General features: G+C 31.4%; 1 protein-coding gene across 9 annotated transcripts in view; it reads right to left on the bottom strand.

The window, feature by feature from the left end:
* The window catches only part of DMD (dystrophin), a 958404-nt gene that overhangs the window by 647482 nt on the left and 291639 nt on the right, over positions 1–19283 (bottom strand). For all 9 annotated transcript variants that reach the window (XM_032193124.1, XM_032193145.1, XM_032193154.1 and 6 more), the window contains 4 exons: positions 15954–16076; positions 14273–14410; positions 12225–12377; positions 11104–11286 (listed from right to left, as the gene is read on the bottom strand). In XM_032193124.1, the coding sequence (XP_032049015.1) occupies positions 11104–11286; positions 12225–12377; positions 14273–14410; positions 15954–16076 (597 nt within the window). The remainder of the gene's footprint in view (positions 1–11103; positions 11287–12224; positions 12378–14272; positions 14411–15953; positions 16077–19283) is intronic.

Raw genomic sequence — 19283 nt, 5'->3', positions numbered from 1 at the left:
TTCCTCCTGAAGTGAACTAATACTTAAGCATTCTTTAATAGTGACTGTAATCTGCATGAGAGTGTAAAAAATCAGTCATCTCTGAGAAATAAAGGTAGATATGCTGATCCAAAAAAAAAAAATAAAAATGAAGCAGGTAAGAGACTCCTACTGGAAGAAGGCAGACATGCTTCCAAGAGTCCAATAAACTTCTCAACAATTTTTTTGCTTTCTAGTTCAAACTGTAAAGTACTTGAGATTCACTAGCCCACAGTTAGTATGAATCTATCAGATAAAGAATTAAAAATGCAAAAGAGTAATCAAATGGTGTCAGAGATCAATAAAAGCACTTTGAAATACATATTCATATGTAAAGGATCTTTTATACACTCATTTCTTTGCCGACTGTGAGAGATGATGTCAGCTGATGTTGAGAAAGATAAATTCTGTATCTTCATTACTGCTACCACATCTTACCTGTGTGTATATACTTAAAAGGCAGAGCAGAATGATACAGAGAATATGGAATTATTATTGTAAGACTGGATGGCTTTAGTCAATCACAAACAAGTTATTCATCCGTACAAAAAAGAAGCATGTCTCTCAAGTACAGAAAATTTTTCATCCCCACTACAGGATTTAAAATGTATACAATGTTTATGTAATTTCATAAAGTCAAGGCCCATTTGGAAGATTCAAAATATATTAAAAATAATAAATTTCATTTTTTTTTACAGTTTCAAGTGAGAGACTACTATTTTCTCATGTGATTTTGCTACTTATGCATGATTGTAATCCATGAAGGTTTGCACATTGCAACACTTAAAACACGGACATTAATGACTGTACCCAACTTCATCAGTGACATATAAAAATTGTAACTTTAAAAATACATATGATTATATTCAGCACAGTAGCCCCAAACTAAGAGTGAAATCTATGCTAATACCCAAGTACTAAAAGGTTGTTTGTTTGTTTGTTTTTCATTTTTTTAAGTAAAGTAAGTGCCAGGGGATAAGTATTTTGACTTACACTATATTCAGGAATGCAAACAAAGTGTTTGCTTATGAAATATTTCCTTAGTGAATGAATATCAGGTCGAGGGACTTCAACAGAAGAGCTAGTCAACTTTTTATTGATAGTCCAACACTGAAATGTGACAGAATTTAGTTTTGGAAAAATACTGTGTTTAAACCACTTTCTTTTTTTTTTTTTTTTTTTTTTTCCCCCTCTCTTGTAGTTTTCTTTCTGTATAGTACACAGTTCAAAACAAAGGAAAATCAAAAACCTGAAACCTAACCTGACTGATATCAGATATACAGATACAGTAATCAGGAATCATTTTGCCCACTCCTCCCTTCAATCAGCTCAGAGATCTGTGTTCTGTTAGAATAGAAAGTCATTCATGGACAGAGTGATTTAGATCTTAACAAGACTTCACCACTCAGGCATATTTTACTGTCTGAGAAATGCTGCATTAATTCTTTTTTATTTTATGAGCTATAGATGAAAAGAAATAAAACCAGTTAAAATGAAACTGTTCTTCATAACACTAATTTGAAAACTTTTCAGAAAGTTTTACATGCTAAAAATAGCAATAGAAAGTTGCAGGATTCGATTTTGAAAACTATAATCAACATATATAGACCAGAGTGAATTTACTTTCACTGTTCTACTTTTGACCTTCAGAGTTTGAATTAAATGATAAGGTTTTCTCCATAAGGAAAGGTCTGTCCCTGTTCTTCAAAGCTTAAGTTGTGGGATTTCTCCCCAAAAGTCTGATAGTCATGCTACACTCTGATGAGCTCTGTATGGTGGACTGGATAGATCCCTATGGTTACTTAGCTGAAAGACTTGGAAGAATTTTTATTCTACCCTCATTTCTTTTTGCACCCTTTGAACGCATTATTTACATTGAGATGAAAGAGATAGAGATACAAGTTATAATGACTAATTTTCAACATTTAACCTAAAGTAATTAGTTATTATGTTGGTGGTATTCACAGTTTTAACTCTGTTAACTTCATGGTTTTGTTGTTGTTGTTATTTTTGTTTTTTGTTTGTTTGTTTGTTTGTTTGCTTGTTTGTTTTTCTTTTCATTTTTTTCTCTTCCATTTTTTTTCCCCTCAAGGACATACATATATAACTTAAAAACTAAGACAAAGTATTTTGGTGCTGCAGCGAATCCTCTGTATTCTGCAAACCCTCTAGCCTTTAGAGCCCACAATATGTAAAATATCGTGTATGGAGAGGTAAAATGGACAGCTTTGGTAATCCCCTTTCCTTTTCTGGCTGCTTAACAGTGGTTTTATTTTATTCTGGTTTAGATAATTGTGTCCATATCTGGACACAATCAGTACCTCACCTGCTGCACATTGGTGCTGCTGCACATTGAACTCAGCTGCAGCTTATCTGAAAACTTACTCATTGCTCCTTACTAAAGACTTCCTAGCACTCACACAAAGGAGAGGCTAATGCGGCTAGCACAAATTGGAAATTCTGTCATATTCTAAGTGCAGTTCTGCTATTGATTTTTAACCCTGCCAACTTCTATCATTATCCATTTGTTAAGCAAAGAGAAATTAATATCAAATGTGATGGGACATACATGTATACTTTATTATTCTCTGTGACATAAACCAGGTCTTTCATAAAATAAAAGAAAATAGAGTATGCGTGTGATACATACATAAGATATATAATGCCCATCTTATGCCATATCTGCAATGCTACCATTCATGAAGAAAGACAAAATCTAATAGTATTATGGCATGATTGACTGATTTGAATTACTGGGATTTAGAAAATGTCTTGTTGGAAACAAACTATGCATATATGTTAATTACTTCTGATAAAAAACCTATTGTCACAATTCATTAATTGCAGTAGTTCAAAACTAAAGTCTGTATGTCAGTTTCATGTGACTTGAAAAAGGTATTTGTACCTTAAACTTAAAAGGAATTAAAAAAAAAAAGAAGACGATAATTCATTATTCATTAAAACAACACTGCTCATGCCATGTACAGTCCCAATCTGTGAGTCAAAAGACAGAGCCATTGCCTATTTAATACTTCACAAACAACTGGTTCCCAAATCACTCACAATTTGATATTAAATCTAGAAAATTAAGCTTGTTATTTTTATTTTTATTTTTATTTTTTAATTTAAGGAACTTCAATATATTATGTTTGAATAAAAGCACATTTCAAAAATAATACAAGATCCATTTTATATATAACTCAACTGATTTTGCACCCACATATTTATCTGAAAGAAGCTGCATGTTGGAACCATTTAATTTAATTCTTGTGTTGTATAGTAATGCACTTAGATGGAGATGACTTAATTACATAGCACGGTGGAAGCATTTTATAATTCTTACCCCTTTTCATGCATACCTATGTCTACAGAAGAAATTGGTATCTTAATATCTTAATAATAAAAATCTGCAAATAAGTAAATGCTTAGGTACTTGTGTTACATCTTGGAATGAAAAATAAAAAAATAACCAGAACACTACAAAATCTCCATCCTAGACTGGCTTTAAAACAGGTATTAAAAATATGTATTTAGAATCTTGTATGGAAAAGATGTTTGGAAGCGATTCACAGATGTAAACCTTCAGCAGACAAAATGTATCTTAAAGTTTTTATACTCCAACTATAGAATAAATTAACCCATAGAGCTGTTAGGCATTTCTGCCATTCAAATTGTAATATTTTTCACAGTTGCAAAAATACATACATTATCAAGGAGATGTCATACTTTTTAAGGAATACTTAAGGAAGTATTTAATTGACACTTTAGAAAATTGAGTTCTTCTACACAGTCCTATATCCTTGTAACCAATTGTGACAGTGTCTATAGGTTGTTAAACCAGCAATATACACTCATATTCTCCCACGCAGCAGAAGCTAACCTTAAGAACGGAAGGAAATTTGAAATATTTTTCATCAAAACAGAATTTCAAAACTGTTTCTCTAGGACAGTATAGAGAAGAAACAGCATAGATTGTGATAGAACAAGCTTCTACGTGTTATGCTAGTGGGCAGCCTTCCTAGCATAAAATTTTGTTCAACATAGTAGTGTCTGACTTATTAAGACAGCAGAGGTGCCATGGTCACCTCTGCATGAAACAGTCTGCAGGACTGTTCTGAATTTTATCTGTAAATCTGAGGACTGACCACTGAGGAACATATATTAAATAAAACATATGTTTTATTTATGTTTTTAAATAAAACATAGATATTTTAGAATGCAGCTCATTTGATGTCTAAATTGATGAATACATTTTAAAATTCACTGTTGCTTTGTGATACTATTTTTGAAGATATTTATGATAACTACATGTCAATTGTTTGTTGAGATAATTTAGAAAATAAACTAAAAATACCGTTAAAGTACCACTATAGTGTAACAGCTATAGTGCTAGCAGCTTCAAAAAGTGAGATCCTAAGCCTCAAACAGTGTCACCTTCCAGATATGTTAAAAAGCATTACCTAATTATTTTCCTTATTTATTTCTTCACAGAAAAGGTAATATAAATTTGTAGAGCTGAGAATATGCAAAATGATAAGTTTTTCAGTTAGACTGATTTTTTAAAATAACATGCATGAAATTGGTGTCAATCCAGCTGTAATTAAATATACCTACATAGATATTAAACAATCATAATGCACATATAGAAATTTACTTTGACACGCACCTTTATGTACTCAGATACATCCATTAAAAAAGAAAAAAAAAAAAAGAGTAAGTGACATTGACATCCTTAATTGCTGACAGGAGATGAACATCATCTCTTAAAAAGATACTGTCACTTAGGGCCAGATCACTCTGCAGCAGGTCCTTCCCCTTATTATTTAATTCAATAGTACAACAAAGTAATTTTGACAGTAAATTCCTCACCATGTAATTTATTATGCTAATAAATTACGACATACCAGTGAAAATAAGATGGCAATTAGCTGGTTTGTTTTTTCAATAGCTAAGTAATTATAAGGAAGGAAATATTATACAGGGATAATGCTATTTTGGCCAAAGAAAAATGAAAGGAGAGACAACTATGTTGTCACATGATTCCATAACCAAAGGCTGCCAGTCTTGTTTCCATCTCTACAATACAGAGAACAATAAGAAAAGACTGTGACATGGTTAAAACTATATTCTAATAACCACTTCATATAATTTAAAGACAGGATCCTAAGGCAACCTTAGACAAGTTGTGGCAAGACTTTTGCCATGTGATGAGTTAAAGGTGTTGAGTTTCTCTTTCAATTTACGGAATGTAATTCAGATCACTTCATTAAAGATTATAACATAATGAAAACAGAGAAAAAACTTTTCTGTAAAGTTCTGTCATCGTCGTGTTTTTTTTTTTTTGTTTTTTTGTTTTTTAACTTCACTCTATTAAAATATTGTAGATTTGCAGTGAAGATAGTGAATATTATACAGCACTAATAAGCAAATAAGAGAGAAGAAAAAATCACTATAGGATAAAACTCAAAATACTATAGCAGATTGTTCCACTTCTAAGGCTATAGATGATCTTCACCTATATTACCATGACAGTGTAAGTATTCATCTTAGACACAGAGAAGGCAAAGTGCATTTTAAAATGAACCTTTAAAGCTAGCTCCTCTTCAGCTACATCCAATACATTGTACATCCAATTCAGTGTACTTCCTCTAGCTTTCTTGCCTGAATCCTAGATTAGACATAAAACTAGAAGTATTTGAAATAGAATTAAATTATTTTAAATGAATTTTCTAATAGTAATGTTTACAAATTTCCATGTTGATGGATGCTAGAAAACTCATGTAAAGAGATGTGATTCTCTTCCCAAAGATTCACATTCATCCCCACTCCTCTCAGACCACAGTCAAAAAAGGCCAGTGTTTAGCTGTACTGTGTAAAGCTATTTGTTTAAACAGCTGCCACTGGAAATGTCAGAGAAGTTCAGTGGTGTCACAGGATCACCTTTGTCCAGTCCTTGAGACCTTCAATGCACAAACATGAAACAGAAACTGTATTCTGATCCATCACTATAGAGTTCTTGTCTTTTTTTTTCCAGTAGGTATTTTCTCGTTTTGCTTTTCTAATACTCTTCATTTTATCCTCTCCCCAACTCCTCATGCCAGTAAAGACAAATTAGATTTTCCCATCTTTTTGGCACCCATTACTAGTTCATTTACTGAAAGAAATAATTAAATAATGATAAGAGAAAATACTCATTTCATTCCAATGCTGCTGGTTGTGACAACTGAATGACCTAAAATGATAATAGCACATGAGCACTGAAGAATTCACATTATTTGGATGAAGACACATAATTAGGACACCAAGTTTTGTGTTTATCTAACTGTGACAGATTTATTTCAGTTAATGTTGGGTTTATATTTTAGAAAATATTTGTATAGGTAAACATATGTTAACAGTAAAAACAAGCTTAGATTTCTTTAAGTGAAGAAAATGGAGCTCCACAGGGAAATACTAATTGAAAACTGGAAGATGCCCTTAAAAGAGTGAAACTCTTCAATTTAATTCAAACTCTTGAATTTCAGATGTAAACTTGATCAGCCCTTAACCTGGTTCCAGAAATTGATCACATACTCTCACACCTAAATGATCACCCAATTAGGAGACAAGTAGTTTGAATGCTTTATAGAATCTTTAACAGAAAAATATATTTTATTTGGAAAATGAAATTTACGATATCTGTTTCATAGTAAGTACTAACAATACTGGTATTTTGTTCATGTAGCAGGTAATTACATTTAACTGTTCAGTCTAAACCACTTACCTTGCAGACATAAATAAATATTTTGTATAGTTATTTTCTTTATTCACATTCTTGTGGATCACACAGTCTAATTGGTATGAAAAACACTCTCTCTTGATGTTTATCTTTTGATCAACTTTATTATTGTTCCCAGGATGGCCAAAATCCAGGCCCATATATTTCAGAAATAAAATTAACATAAATTCCAATATATATATATATCGGAATATATATATATATATTTTTGTCACCAATGAAATTACTAAAATGATGTAAGCCTATTTTTTCACTGGCATATTATATGTATATAATTTTGACAGTTGTTACTAGGTTGCAAAAATAATATTCTTCCTGTCCTAAAAATATCTGCCTTACTACTAACAGCATACATAGTTCACCCAAGACAGAAAAAATAGAAGTACATGAAAGCAGAAAGAATTTTGGATAACTTGATAAAATATGGTAATAGGACATATAAAATAAGAATTTATATTGTAGGTTCTGCACCTATGTTCATCTCACAAAATATTTATTTTTTAAAGATAAAGGCCGTCAGTATTCATGCAGAGTAATCTCAGTCATTGCAATAAAAACAAGTCTAAACTGATTAAACATAAGCATGCTCATAGACTGCTGAAATGAAAGCACTGAAAAAAACATCTATAACACCAGCATTAAGTAAAACAAATGTAATCACTTATGAGTAATTCATATACCAATAAATGATTTTGATCCAGATTTGAATTAAACTACGTGAATCTAGCTTTTTCTCTGAAAATATATCATTTTATCACCCTGGAATAATGACAAACTATTGTAAAAATAAATAAATAAATAATTTAGGAAGATTTAGGTTTAGACTGTCTCAATGGGGACTGGTATCTTTTCTAAAAGACTGTGACTGTGAAATCTTAGTGATTATAGATTCAGCAAAGATTGTCTAGAAATAAATATCCCTGTACCTCCCTAATATTATTACTCTCATTTTTGTAAAACAGATATGCAATTTTATTATTCAAAAGTGCATACTGCTCTAGCATTAAACATTAATGGCTTGGTTTTTGAAAAGCATCTTCAGCTTACATGAATTTCACTGGGATTTGATGGTTTAATCATCATTTTAATTTTTAGCAGAGACTACTCTAAGCTTTTCTTAACAAAGGAATCTGAAATTTGCCACACACTAAAAACTGAATTTTCTGCCCACAATTTATTTTTCCATATACATATAAAAACACTATGTGGGAGAAAAAAACTCTTAAAACAACATGAACACCAGTAACTTTGTCCCATTCAATGGAATTTGGAGCAGCTTTGCTTATTTATCAAGTTTAATCTGTTATTACAATAAAACCTTATTTTAACTAAAGAATTACATACTACACTGAAATTTTTCATGTGACCAAATTAACTTATACCAAATTAAATTATATCTCAAATTGGCATTAAAAAGAACATTTGGTGTTTGAGGTAAAAAAGGAAAAAAGTTAAGCTTTTTGTGTAGCGGAATATAGTTTTGCTTTATCTTTTAAGTTTGTTCTCAACTACATCATACCAAATAAATTGGTCACAGAACATTCCTTTTTATGTATATACAGATATATATATCATATAAATCTTCTATATCATACATCATACACATGTATATATTTGTCAGATTGTTGCTGGATATTGACTACTACATATCTGTGAAAGAAGCAAAATTTTATGAGAATTTACCATGATAGCGAGAATCAATTCTTACATGTATATTGTTACATATCCTTTTAACAGAACTTCCCAACAAAAATGGGTGAAAAGTAAAGTCAGGGGGAACATGATTATTCTAATTTCACATTTTGATATCAGAATTATGTTAGCTCCAACAAACAAGAAATGAGCAATTCTGTCATCAAGCCACATATTTAAAGGCAGCATCTTGCTAAGTTTATTCAATGAATCACAAGAAATTGAAAGATATACAGTACCTCACTGCTTTATAACAACAACTTTCAATTATTAAATAAGTATTATTGTATACATCATTAATTACAAATGGAAAATGCAGAAATGTTATTTTTTTTTCCTCTTTTAAAATAAATTCATTTATATATTTTTATTATATGGTTTTATTCAGTTGGTGGTTAAAAAATAAAATCTCTGCAAAGATTATTTTTGCTGGCATATGAATGTATTCAAGTGAACAGTTTTTGTTTTTCTTTTGTATTTTCAGATCTTGAACAAACAGTTAACTAATCCTCACAACATCCCTGTGAGGTAGGTATTTTCTTTGAAAAAAGAAAGAAAAAAAAAAGTCAAGAAATTCACTTTGTTTCAATGATTCAGCAAAGCCAAAATTAAAACTGTAACAAGTCTTGCACTTCTCATCATTGTGACTTGAGCCATGAAAATAAACTGCCTCTCACCAGTTTCAGTAGCTTCTGTGAAACTTCTACCATATGTCATATGTTAGACCAACATGGTCAATAGAGATGGGTATTTTTAATGAGAAATGAAAAGTATACAGTAATTATATTACTGTACACCTGTACCCATGTAAATTTCTTTGAATAATGTCCTCATTCCACAGATAAATATTAACAAGTAGTCTTCTTGCATGAAATATAAAGAATACTTAAACATTTAATGATTATGAGATATAAATGTATCATATAAATAATATATTTTAACAATAAAAATACATGTAATGGTTACATCACTAATGTCAATGACTGTATTCCAGTGACCAATTTAAAAGTACATATGCTAATATATCCTGCTGGTGACATTTTTAATGGATATACTTGTTTACTGTCATGGTAGGTGATATAGGTGATATATATATTAGGTGATATAAAAACATATTTGTATAAACTGTACATTCTTATTTCTTTCCTATCAAAAAAAAAAAAAACACAACACAAATATATTCATTATTAAAAAAAAAACTTATTTACAAAACAAAGTGAAGCCTGCTCTAGCTCCATGCCAATAAAATGATTTGCAATGGATTACATCCATCAACTTTAATATAAACCATAGTAAACTGAAAAGAGTAATCAGATGGAACAAGATTTAATAATATACAAACCAAAGTTAACGTTTCTCCAATTGTTTCCATTAACTGCATAGCTATCCCAATTACTGTTTTTATATATAAATTACATAACTTAATAGTAGAAAAATTAAAAATAAATAAGGGTTAGTACCGACTATATATATAGACTCAGTACATCAGAGGGCTGTATTGACAAAAAGGGTGTGTACATTATTGCTGATTTTTGGAAGTCTTTTTCTTTTTTAAAACATAACTAACCACATATAAAATAGAAATAACACTTTTTGGTTTTAGATATTCATTGTCCTCTTAATACGGACTCTCTGTAGTCAAGAGATAAATTTTATTTATTTAAGAATAATTAAAATTATATTTTGTTAAAACACCTCTTTTCCACTAGCTTTTTTAAGACCTCAGAAGAGCACATAATGCAACAACTTACTTGATATCAAACAGTTATAAAACTTCTGTTAAGTCCTATAAAATCAAAAGGTCAAACGACTATAAGCACAGTAGTAGGAATGGCAAGCAAAACCTGCCATATGAGTGCCAAACCAATCTTTTGCAACCTTCCAAATGGATAATTTGCCCAGTATCTATTTTGATCATAAGCCTGGAATGGTGACAGCTTATTTACATTTTATTTATCCAGTTACTGAAGCATAAATAAACTAGTAAGAATAATTGTATTTTATATATAATTAAACGCTTGAAAATCAGAAGACATTAAGTTGGCTCAGAAAATGATGTTTTCATCCCGTTCAATCTAAAACTATTTAAAAGTTTCTTGCAAAACATTCCTTTTCAAGGATTTGAAAACACTTCTTCAAGCATTTGAAGAAGAGGCCATGTATGCATATTGCAAGAAGAAATTTTCTAATCTCTTCTATATCTCTAGGTATAATATGTATCATGGATAAATTAAAAAACAATTAAAATTGGCATGGGATGGGTAGTTTGAAAATAACATTATTTCTGATTTGCACATTTACTGAACAAAATACATGCATGGCAAACTGACTTTTTTAAACTGGAAAATGTTATGGAAAAATAATGAGGCAACAGAAATAAACACGAGCTTTTCATTGCTGAGTTTTCTGTAACTGGCTAATGTAACTTAAGGGCAATTTTAAGACCAAAACAGAGAACTACTGTATTAGAATATAAAGATTCCCCCAGTTGCAAACAACACTGTTTTTCTTATTAGTATCTGAAGAGTTGGCACTGACCCTGAAGCTCTCAATGTTAGTAGGATTCTGTTAGTAGTAGCAGTTGCAAACATATGGGTTTGCCAGTAACAACTCACAATTTCTGCATAGTTGAGTCTTCGAAACTGAGCAAATTTGCTCTCAAAATCTCGCCAGCGCTTGCTGAGCTGTATCAGGGTTGGCTCCACTGCTTTTGCAGCCCCATCCTTAGACAAGCGTTCAGCCTGCCTGTGCACCGCATTCAGATCTTCCTTCTTCTTCTCCAATTCTCCATCAATCTCCTAGTGAGCAAAATCAATACAGGGCCCAGGACAGTTAGCTAACTAGATCAATCAACTTAAAATTAGCAAAAAAATTCTGTCAGAAATTCCACTTCAATTTTATTGTTGCAATTAAAATGTACAGCTATTTGTTATCTTACAGTTAAACAAAGCAAAAATAACTGAGATTGAGGAACCCCCTTGGAGACGGGCTGTAGATAAACTAACAACTACAACACACTGAAAACTAGTTAGCAAAGGCCAACAGTTTCCACTTCCTGATTCTTGCTACATTGTGATGGGCAATTGGAGATTTTTTTTTATTTTTATTTTTTTTAATTTTATTTTTTTATCAGTAAGGCTCAGCATATTCAGGACAAACAGTGTTTGGACAGTTTACAAATATGTTATTTGAACCCTTAACTTATCACTTAACTCCTATTTTACTCTGTGGGAAACTCAACAGAGAATGAAGCAAAGAAACACGATGCAAAATAAACTAGGAAAACCTTTGACAGCATGTAAATAAATCTATAGAGTTTGACAGTGACATGTGAATATGTTCTGATGAAAATGAATGTGCTAACATGAGAAAGAGGTCATCCATATATCGGTAAGTCATTTGTTCATCTGGAACAAAGATACATAAAATCAATTACAATTTTTACTAAAAAAAAATGCTTCATAATACATTGCACACTCCATATTGACAAAAAAAAATATTTACTGTGTTTCAAATAATTTATGTAACAATCCATACAACAAACAAATACAAGATATAGCAGAACAAAGAAATGTTAATTTGAATACAAACTGTTATTGTTTGCTTTATATAAATCAGAAATAAAGTACTGAACTGATAATTCTCTACATCTATTAGAATATTTGTTTCATTTCCATCTTTTAAATTAAGAAATTATCACTCAAAAAGATCTACCATTGTCATCTCAAAACATTACCTTTAGCTTCTGCTCATCTTTGTGGTCTGGTAGACTGGCTAACTTTTTCTCAATGTCATCCAGCCATGTCATTAGGTCATCAGCCTGTCTCTTGTATTGATACCACTGATGAGATATCTCTAAAGCCTTTTTTCTTCTTTGAGACCTCAAGTCCTGTTCACAGTGCAGACATTATTAGAATATCAATTAAAGGCTTATAAAATATGAATTGGCATGTGTGCATACTGAAGGAAAAATTGAAAATTAGGCCACTATTTTTTAATTAGATGTTGATATTTAAATCAAGTATGTAAGTACTTGAACACAGAGTATTTTCATCAGTTTAACATTATTTTTATCTGTTAAATGTAGCTGAATAAGCCAGAGACAGTCACCAATGTTTAGAGAAGTTAAGACTTAAATATCAATATTCTTATATATAATACACTTCTCAAAATACTTACTGGAAAGATGGAAACACAGCCCACCTGTTATCTAGCTATAAGTGGGATTTCTTGTTTTGTGGTCTCCTGTGAAATTCTAGCCTGCATGCAAATTCTGTAGCTATTCAAAAGAAAATCATTTAAATGCAGAAATGTATGTAATAACAGGTTTCCTTTTTCTACAGTAAAGATCATTTACACACCAAAAGTGTTTATGACTCAGCTTTATAAAAGTGTTAAAACTTGTTGTAACAGGATATTCAAAAATGTTGTTTTCTTGCATTATTAAATATATTCTATTTGAATTTGCATTAACAGTTTAGCTTCTCTCATGAAGAATTCAGAAAATATTTTCACTGCTATAACTTCTTCTTAAGAAGTAACTTGAAAAAATTACTTACATATTTTAGATAAAAAGTACTTGGAATAATTTGCTACAACCATTCTTGAATTTTATTTGACAAAGCTGAATGCCTTAAATGAGCCACCCAAATGAAAGTCAATCGCTCTATTCCATAAAAACAGACAGTAGGGATCTGGTCAACAGACTATCTCTAAAAAGTTTTCTTGTTTCTCCTTAGAAGAAATTATGTTGTCCAAGACAAACTTAATAGATTTCTTCTAAATGTGGATAAATAAATAAATAACTATATATATATATTCCTGCTATTCTTTTATGAAATTCACAGAGATATGCAAAACCATGAAATGAAATCCAAAGGAAAAAAAATATGCTGCTTGAAAATAAGTGATAGTAAGCATAACCAGACCATGCTCCTGGAAACAGAAAGAACTACATGAAAATTTTCAAGAGAAAGAAAAATTATTCCTGCCAGAAAGATGAAAAATTCTGTTCCAGTAGCCAGAAGCTTTGCCTCCAGGTAAGTGGAGGAAGGTGACCTTCCATCTACAAAATTCTTCCTTTCCTCACTTTTATTTTTCCCTGGGAGGATGACACTCCCAATTACATCTCTCAGCTTGTCCAAATAGGATTCATTATAGATGTTTCTAGGTACAGTATCATATGGTTATACCTCCTTCCAGCTTTGAAATAACACAGAATTTAGATACATTATTTTTTTCAGCCTCTTAGCTGCTAGGTCTATTGATATTACCATCTACCCTATCACTCACTATTTTAAAGAGGCTGGAGGTACTTTTCCACCTGAAAGAGGACAAGGTAATTTTTATTTTTTTTTTCCCTAAAGAATTAAAACACCTATTAAAACAACTTATTCGTTGCAACAAGTATGTTCTAAAACTGAAAATCTAAGTTCGTGAGGTCTTTTTGTAGCTAAGGTCTTCACTGCTGTTGGAGAAACCTAAACATGCATAATGTTAAAAAAAAAAAAAAAAAGTATTATCAAAGTATTATCTCTGCAGTCCAATTGGCAATTCCTGGTTGTAACACTAAAGACAAAACAGCACTTGTTAAACTAGATATTTAAAATGTCTTTCCAAGGCATCAAGAGAATTGTAGAGGCAAATATATGTTTATAGATGAATAATTTCAAATGACTTATCTCTAAATAGTAATGAGGATCCATTTAACTTAACAGAGCATTACCCTGAAATGAAGCAAAAAACTGTTTTAGTTGCATATGTTTATAATTGTGGCTCTCATACCTTGAGAGCATTATGTTTAGTCTGCAACAGCTGTTGTTTTATCTTTATTTCCTCCCGTTTTCTCTCATCTGTGATTCTTTTTTGAAGTGTGTCACCCCTTTGCAGCAATTCTTTCACTGTGCTCTCATCATCTTCACTCTGATTTAAAACAACAACAACAACAAAAAACGGGTAAAATGGGCATTTACTCTATTACTTAAGTACTAGGAGATCTGGACATATAAACACACACTTCCTCTGATAAAGTAAACATCTAAGAGCTACTTGTGGTTCTACACTGAAGACCCAATAACTTTTAACTTGAGAGGTACAAGTAAACAGCATTTGAACACCTACACGTTTGACATTAGATCTTACAGAGCATCCAGGATAACGTGATGAAAACATTCACAGCAAAAAGGTTAAGTATTTTTTACTTTAAAGCAGAAAGAATAGATAGATGTAAAATATTCTACATAATTGACAGTAGTCACTGAAATTACCAGTATGCTAGGGGACCATGTGATTCCTAAGCATTTCATACAATAGCATTATCACAATTCAGAACACCTATTCTGTTATTGAATATGCACTATGCACTTTTTACACAGGAACTAAGTCTATACCACAGATTTGGAGACAGTTATCTCTTGAAATATGCTAAACATTCCATGTAAAGAAACAGAACAAAATATGCTGAAGCAGTGGAACATTACCCTTAGTATTTGGTGGAACATTCACTTAGTATTTATCATTGCAGTGAATACTACCTCAAACTGCTTATGTTTTTCCTTGAAAAAAATAATATATAAAGTAATATATATATGAAATATTTAAAAAATATAAATATGTATTTATATATAATATATACAAATCTTTTTATATAAAGATTTCCTTTCAGCATTGATATGAGATAGCTACATTTGAAAAATTCCCTTAACAGAAAAGTAATACCAATTTTTTATATTGCTTGTAAATAAATTCACATTTGTTCTTGCTGAGGATTCATCTTATCCTAAAGATGTATTTCTGTCAATGACCATGCAAGAAATGTCATTCCTCTGAAAATCACTCTGGAGAGAACACACAACAGTGGCAACAGTATCAAAGCACAGCAGCATTTTCTCATCTTTTTTTGTGTGATTTTTTTCTTTTTTTGAATATTCACACTTGGTGTTACTACTCACAAATAGCAATCGTAAGTAATAAAACTTGCAACATCCACAAATATTATTCACAATAGATGGTATGATCAGATCTGCTAAGAACTAATCTGCCCACGTTCCATTTCTCTCAGCGGTCATTACCTAGCCTTTGTCTTCATTGAACTTACTATGTTGCCCAATTAGATACAACATGCTGAGTTTGATTGTCTGTATACTGCTACAGAGATTTTGGTATTCATTCCCTGATCTGTAATACTGTCCTGTATAGGACATTGCAGGTAATATTTCTGCTGTGCTTAGTGTTTTCAAAAACATTTGGAAAATGTTTTTCTTATAAAATTTACTGTAATCTTACCAATAAAACTTTTAACTAATAAACTAACTTGGAAACTTTGAATTTATAATATTAACACAATAAAATTTTGTCCAAGTCATATCACAAAATCTTAATACAAATATGGAAGTTTCTCATTTTCACCCATGTCTTTTTCATCTCCCTGCCTACTTCACTCAGACTTCCATTTCAACCAAATTACCATATCTTTATTGAAGTCCTCCTCTTTCAGATTCACCCCCTGCTGAATTTCAACCTCCAGTGGTTCAAGCAATTTTTGTATATCGAAGTCAAATTGTTCCAATTCCTTCAAAGGAATGAAGGGCTAAAATGGGAAAAATACAGAGACTACTTAAATTTCATATTTAATAGCTTTGTTAGAAACATAAACCAGAAGAGACATCTGTTTTACCCCGTATAACTACAGCAACAGTCATTTTTTTATCTTATGGAAAATCATCTATACCATACAACTCAAACTACCCACATAAATAAAGATCAGTGTTCAATGATAGTCTAGATTTTTCATGTAGGAAAATACAAGAATTCTGTGGTGAGTGAATATATTTTTTTTAAATTTGATATTCTCACATCTGTGTGTAAGAATAGGTTCAGATAAGCAGTGTAACATGACAATTTGTCTAAAAAATTAAATGTTGACTCTACTTGGCTAAATGTGATTTGTCAGAAATTATACAGCAACAAGCAATCCATTCAGATGAATAACCACTTACTACTACCAATTGAGAACAATTTCATGATAATTTGTTTCAGTGTTTTAAAATCATGGTTCTGTCAAAAAGAATAGCAAAAATGCCAGGTTAATTATACAGCATCCATCTCAAAACAAAAGACAGCTAATCTTTGCATAAGATTATGCAAAGATTATGCTCTGTGACATCCTAGACAAACAAACCAGAAAACAAAACCTGCACTAAAAGCACTTGTTTCAAAAAAGCCTCAACAAAAATTGAGGTAGAAAAAAATTTCAACCAAATAAAATAGACACAATTCCTCCAAAATGAATCACAATATAAATTAGGGTGGTTTACTTTAGCATTCAGTTTTAAACTCTAAAAATGATCCACTTATACACTATCCTTTATCTACCTGCTACCTGAGTAGTATCCACAGTGCCTGTGGATAGGTTGTTGCATATTATAATATGCAACATATTTATTAGGTGCATCGCAAAGGATCAACAGAAAAAAATCTTCCTTCTTTGAACAATTTAAATGCAGGAACAAGAGAGAATTACTTGAAGATTCTGGCACAAAATTTAGGTTTAAAAGGCAAGTAATGCTTTATGATCTATGCTCTACGATTTCAGATGTACAACTGTCTACTTTTAATCACTTTTCTATTACTATTCCCACTATTGGCATTTATTACAGAGCATAAGTTCGTAATCAAGACGATAACAATCAAAATTATTCAGTAAAACAAGAGAAACAAGACATCATCTAGAGTCAGATGATCTGTAAAATATTTTCAGTTGTTTTACAGATAAGGTAGAAGTCTTGGAGTAAAAATACCTTAATTGAATCTTATTGATCATTTTAATGACAAAGATTTTGGACACTTCTGCACATTAATGGAAATATAATAATGTATGATATTTGTCATAAATATAATCATACTGTGCTCACAAATTTTCATCAAGAAGCACAGAACTACACTCAGCAAACACTTCAACTGAGGTAGAAATAATAGCAAACTACACAGTAATTTCTTCTCAAATGCTCTGAAGGATGTCTTCAAAAGTACTTAAATCTCAATAAGAGAGAAATCAACTAATAAAACTAATAAAATTACAGATCTCTGGCAGATGCTAAAAACAAAACAACAAAAAGTGTTAATGGGAGGAAAAAGGATAATTGAAATTCCAGTAATTGAATTAAATTCAAAAACAAACAAAAACAACAACAACAACAAAAACTTAAAAATGTTAAATCTCGGTACGCAATGATCTACTTCTCTCTTCATTTTATTAATTCAGGATACAACAATTATGCACTACAGTTTATTGACTTTACATGCCATTTCTTATTTACTTCACTATTATACTGATACTTGTTAGTATTTGAAAACATAATTTGCAAAAAGATGAGAATTGACTGAAAATAGATTATGAGCTTACTATCCTCTTGATTTTTTTCAATTTCATTGCAGAGTGAATAATTCTACCTAAGTATGAATAAACCAAAAATAAATAAATAATACATGTAAAACAAACAAGCACACAAACAGAAGTGCAATATCACCACTACTAATTTTTCATCCCATAAAGGGAAGTAGGACCCTACAGGTGGACAAACCAAGCCACGAGACCATCACTAGCGGACAAACCAGCAATTTTGTCCTTTCTAGGAATGCATACTGCAAGACAGTAACATAGCCAAGAATACAAACAAGCCTGTGCATCTCTATCTTTTGCAATACCTAATACTATAAATAATATTTGTCATTCATACCCTAGCTGTCCATTCTCCAAGGCCCTAGAGAATGTCCCCTGCATTCTAATCTACAGTTAAAATGATATGCTGTAGTGACTACTTTCATTTTACTAAGTAGATGGAGTATAAAGCTTAGGGAGATGCTGCCATTCCAACTCATTTTGCCTACACAATCTTAACTTCTGAGTGAGAAGGTTGACACATTGAAGACATTTGTAGGCTATGTTCTAAAGACACTTTTCCTGTACATGCATCTTTTTCCCTGTCTTTTAGTGAGGCTAGAGTGTACCATGCAAACAGTAAATCAATGATAAATCATCTACAGGCAGTCCCACCATTCCCTAAAACAAATAATAGTTTCACATCACCTTATCAAAGGACATACCATCCCTAGATGCTTACAGAAATATGGAAGAGCATGGCAAAAGCTAGAAGGATGCATACTGCACATAGCAGATGTTCACAATAGAAATGTTTCACAACAGAGTTTGTGCCAAGACGTCCTCCTCTGTCTACAGTTTTTACTTCTGTACTAGGCAAATGAAAAGGACACTGGAACTGCTGAAATACTACTGATGGCTGACAGGGGAAAAAATAAAATAAATTATCATCTTCCAAGGCCTCATGGGAAAAAGGTACCACAACACAGTCTGGGAATCCTTTAAAGTTTGGGGAACTTCACTAATTCCTGAACCAAAATGACAAGGCTTCTTGAAGGAAAGTTCTCTGCAGATAACAGGAGAAAGAGATGTGTAAGGCCCAGGTAATCTGTGACAGTTTTTACCTTAAAAAAGGTCACTTTATTGAAGTGTTAATGATTCACGTACTTCCAGACATAGTTTTCTCCCAAAGTGGACAAAGAAAAAGTTATAAAAATCTAGGAGTTTCTATGTAGTAACATTAACAGTGATTTCAGATATTCAAAGTAAAGATGACAACTAAAAGTAGTTGTCGGTTAGTCAAGCAATTAACATTGCTTTACTAATACAAAAGAATATTACTTTCCCCATGCAGAATTCAGTGAACATTTGTACTACATAAACAAGTTAATATTACAGAAGCAATTATATATAGTA

This window comes from Aythya fuligula, chromosome 1 (genome assembly GCF_009819795.1).
Source record: "Aythya fuligula isolate bAytFul2 chromosome 1, bAytFul2.pri, whole genome shotgun sequence".
Lineage (NCBI taxonomy): Eukaryota > Metazoa > Chordata > Aves > Anseriformes > Anatidae > Aythya > Aythya fuligula.
The sequence above is the reverse complement of the archived record's forward strand: the minus strand, read 5'-3'. Positions and strand labels throughout refer to the sequence as shown.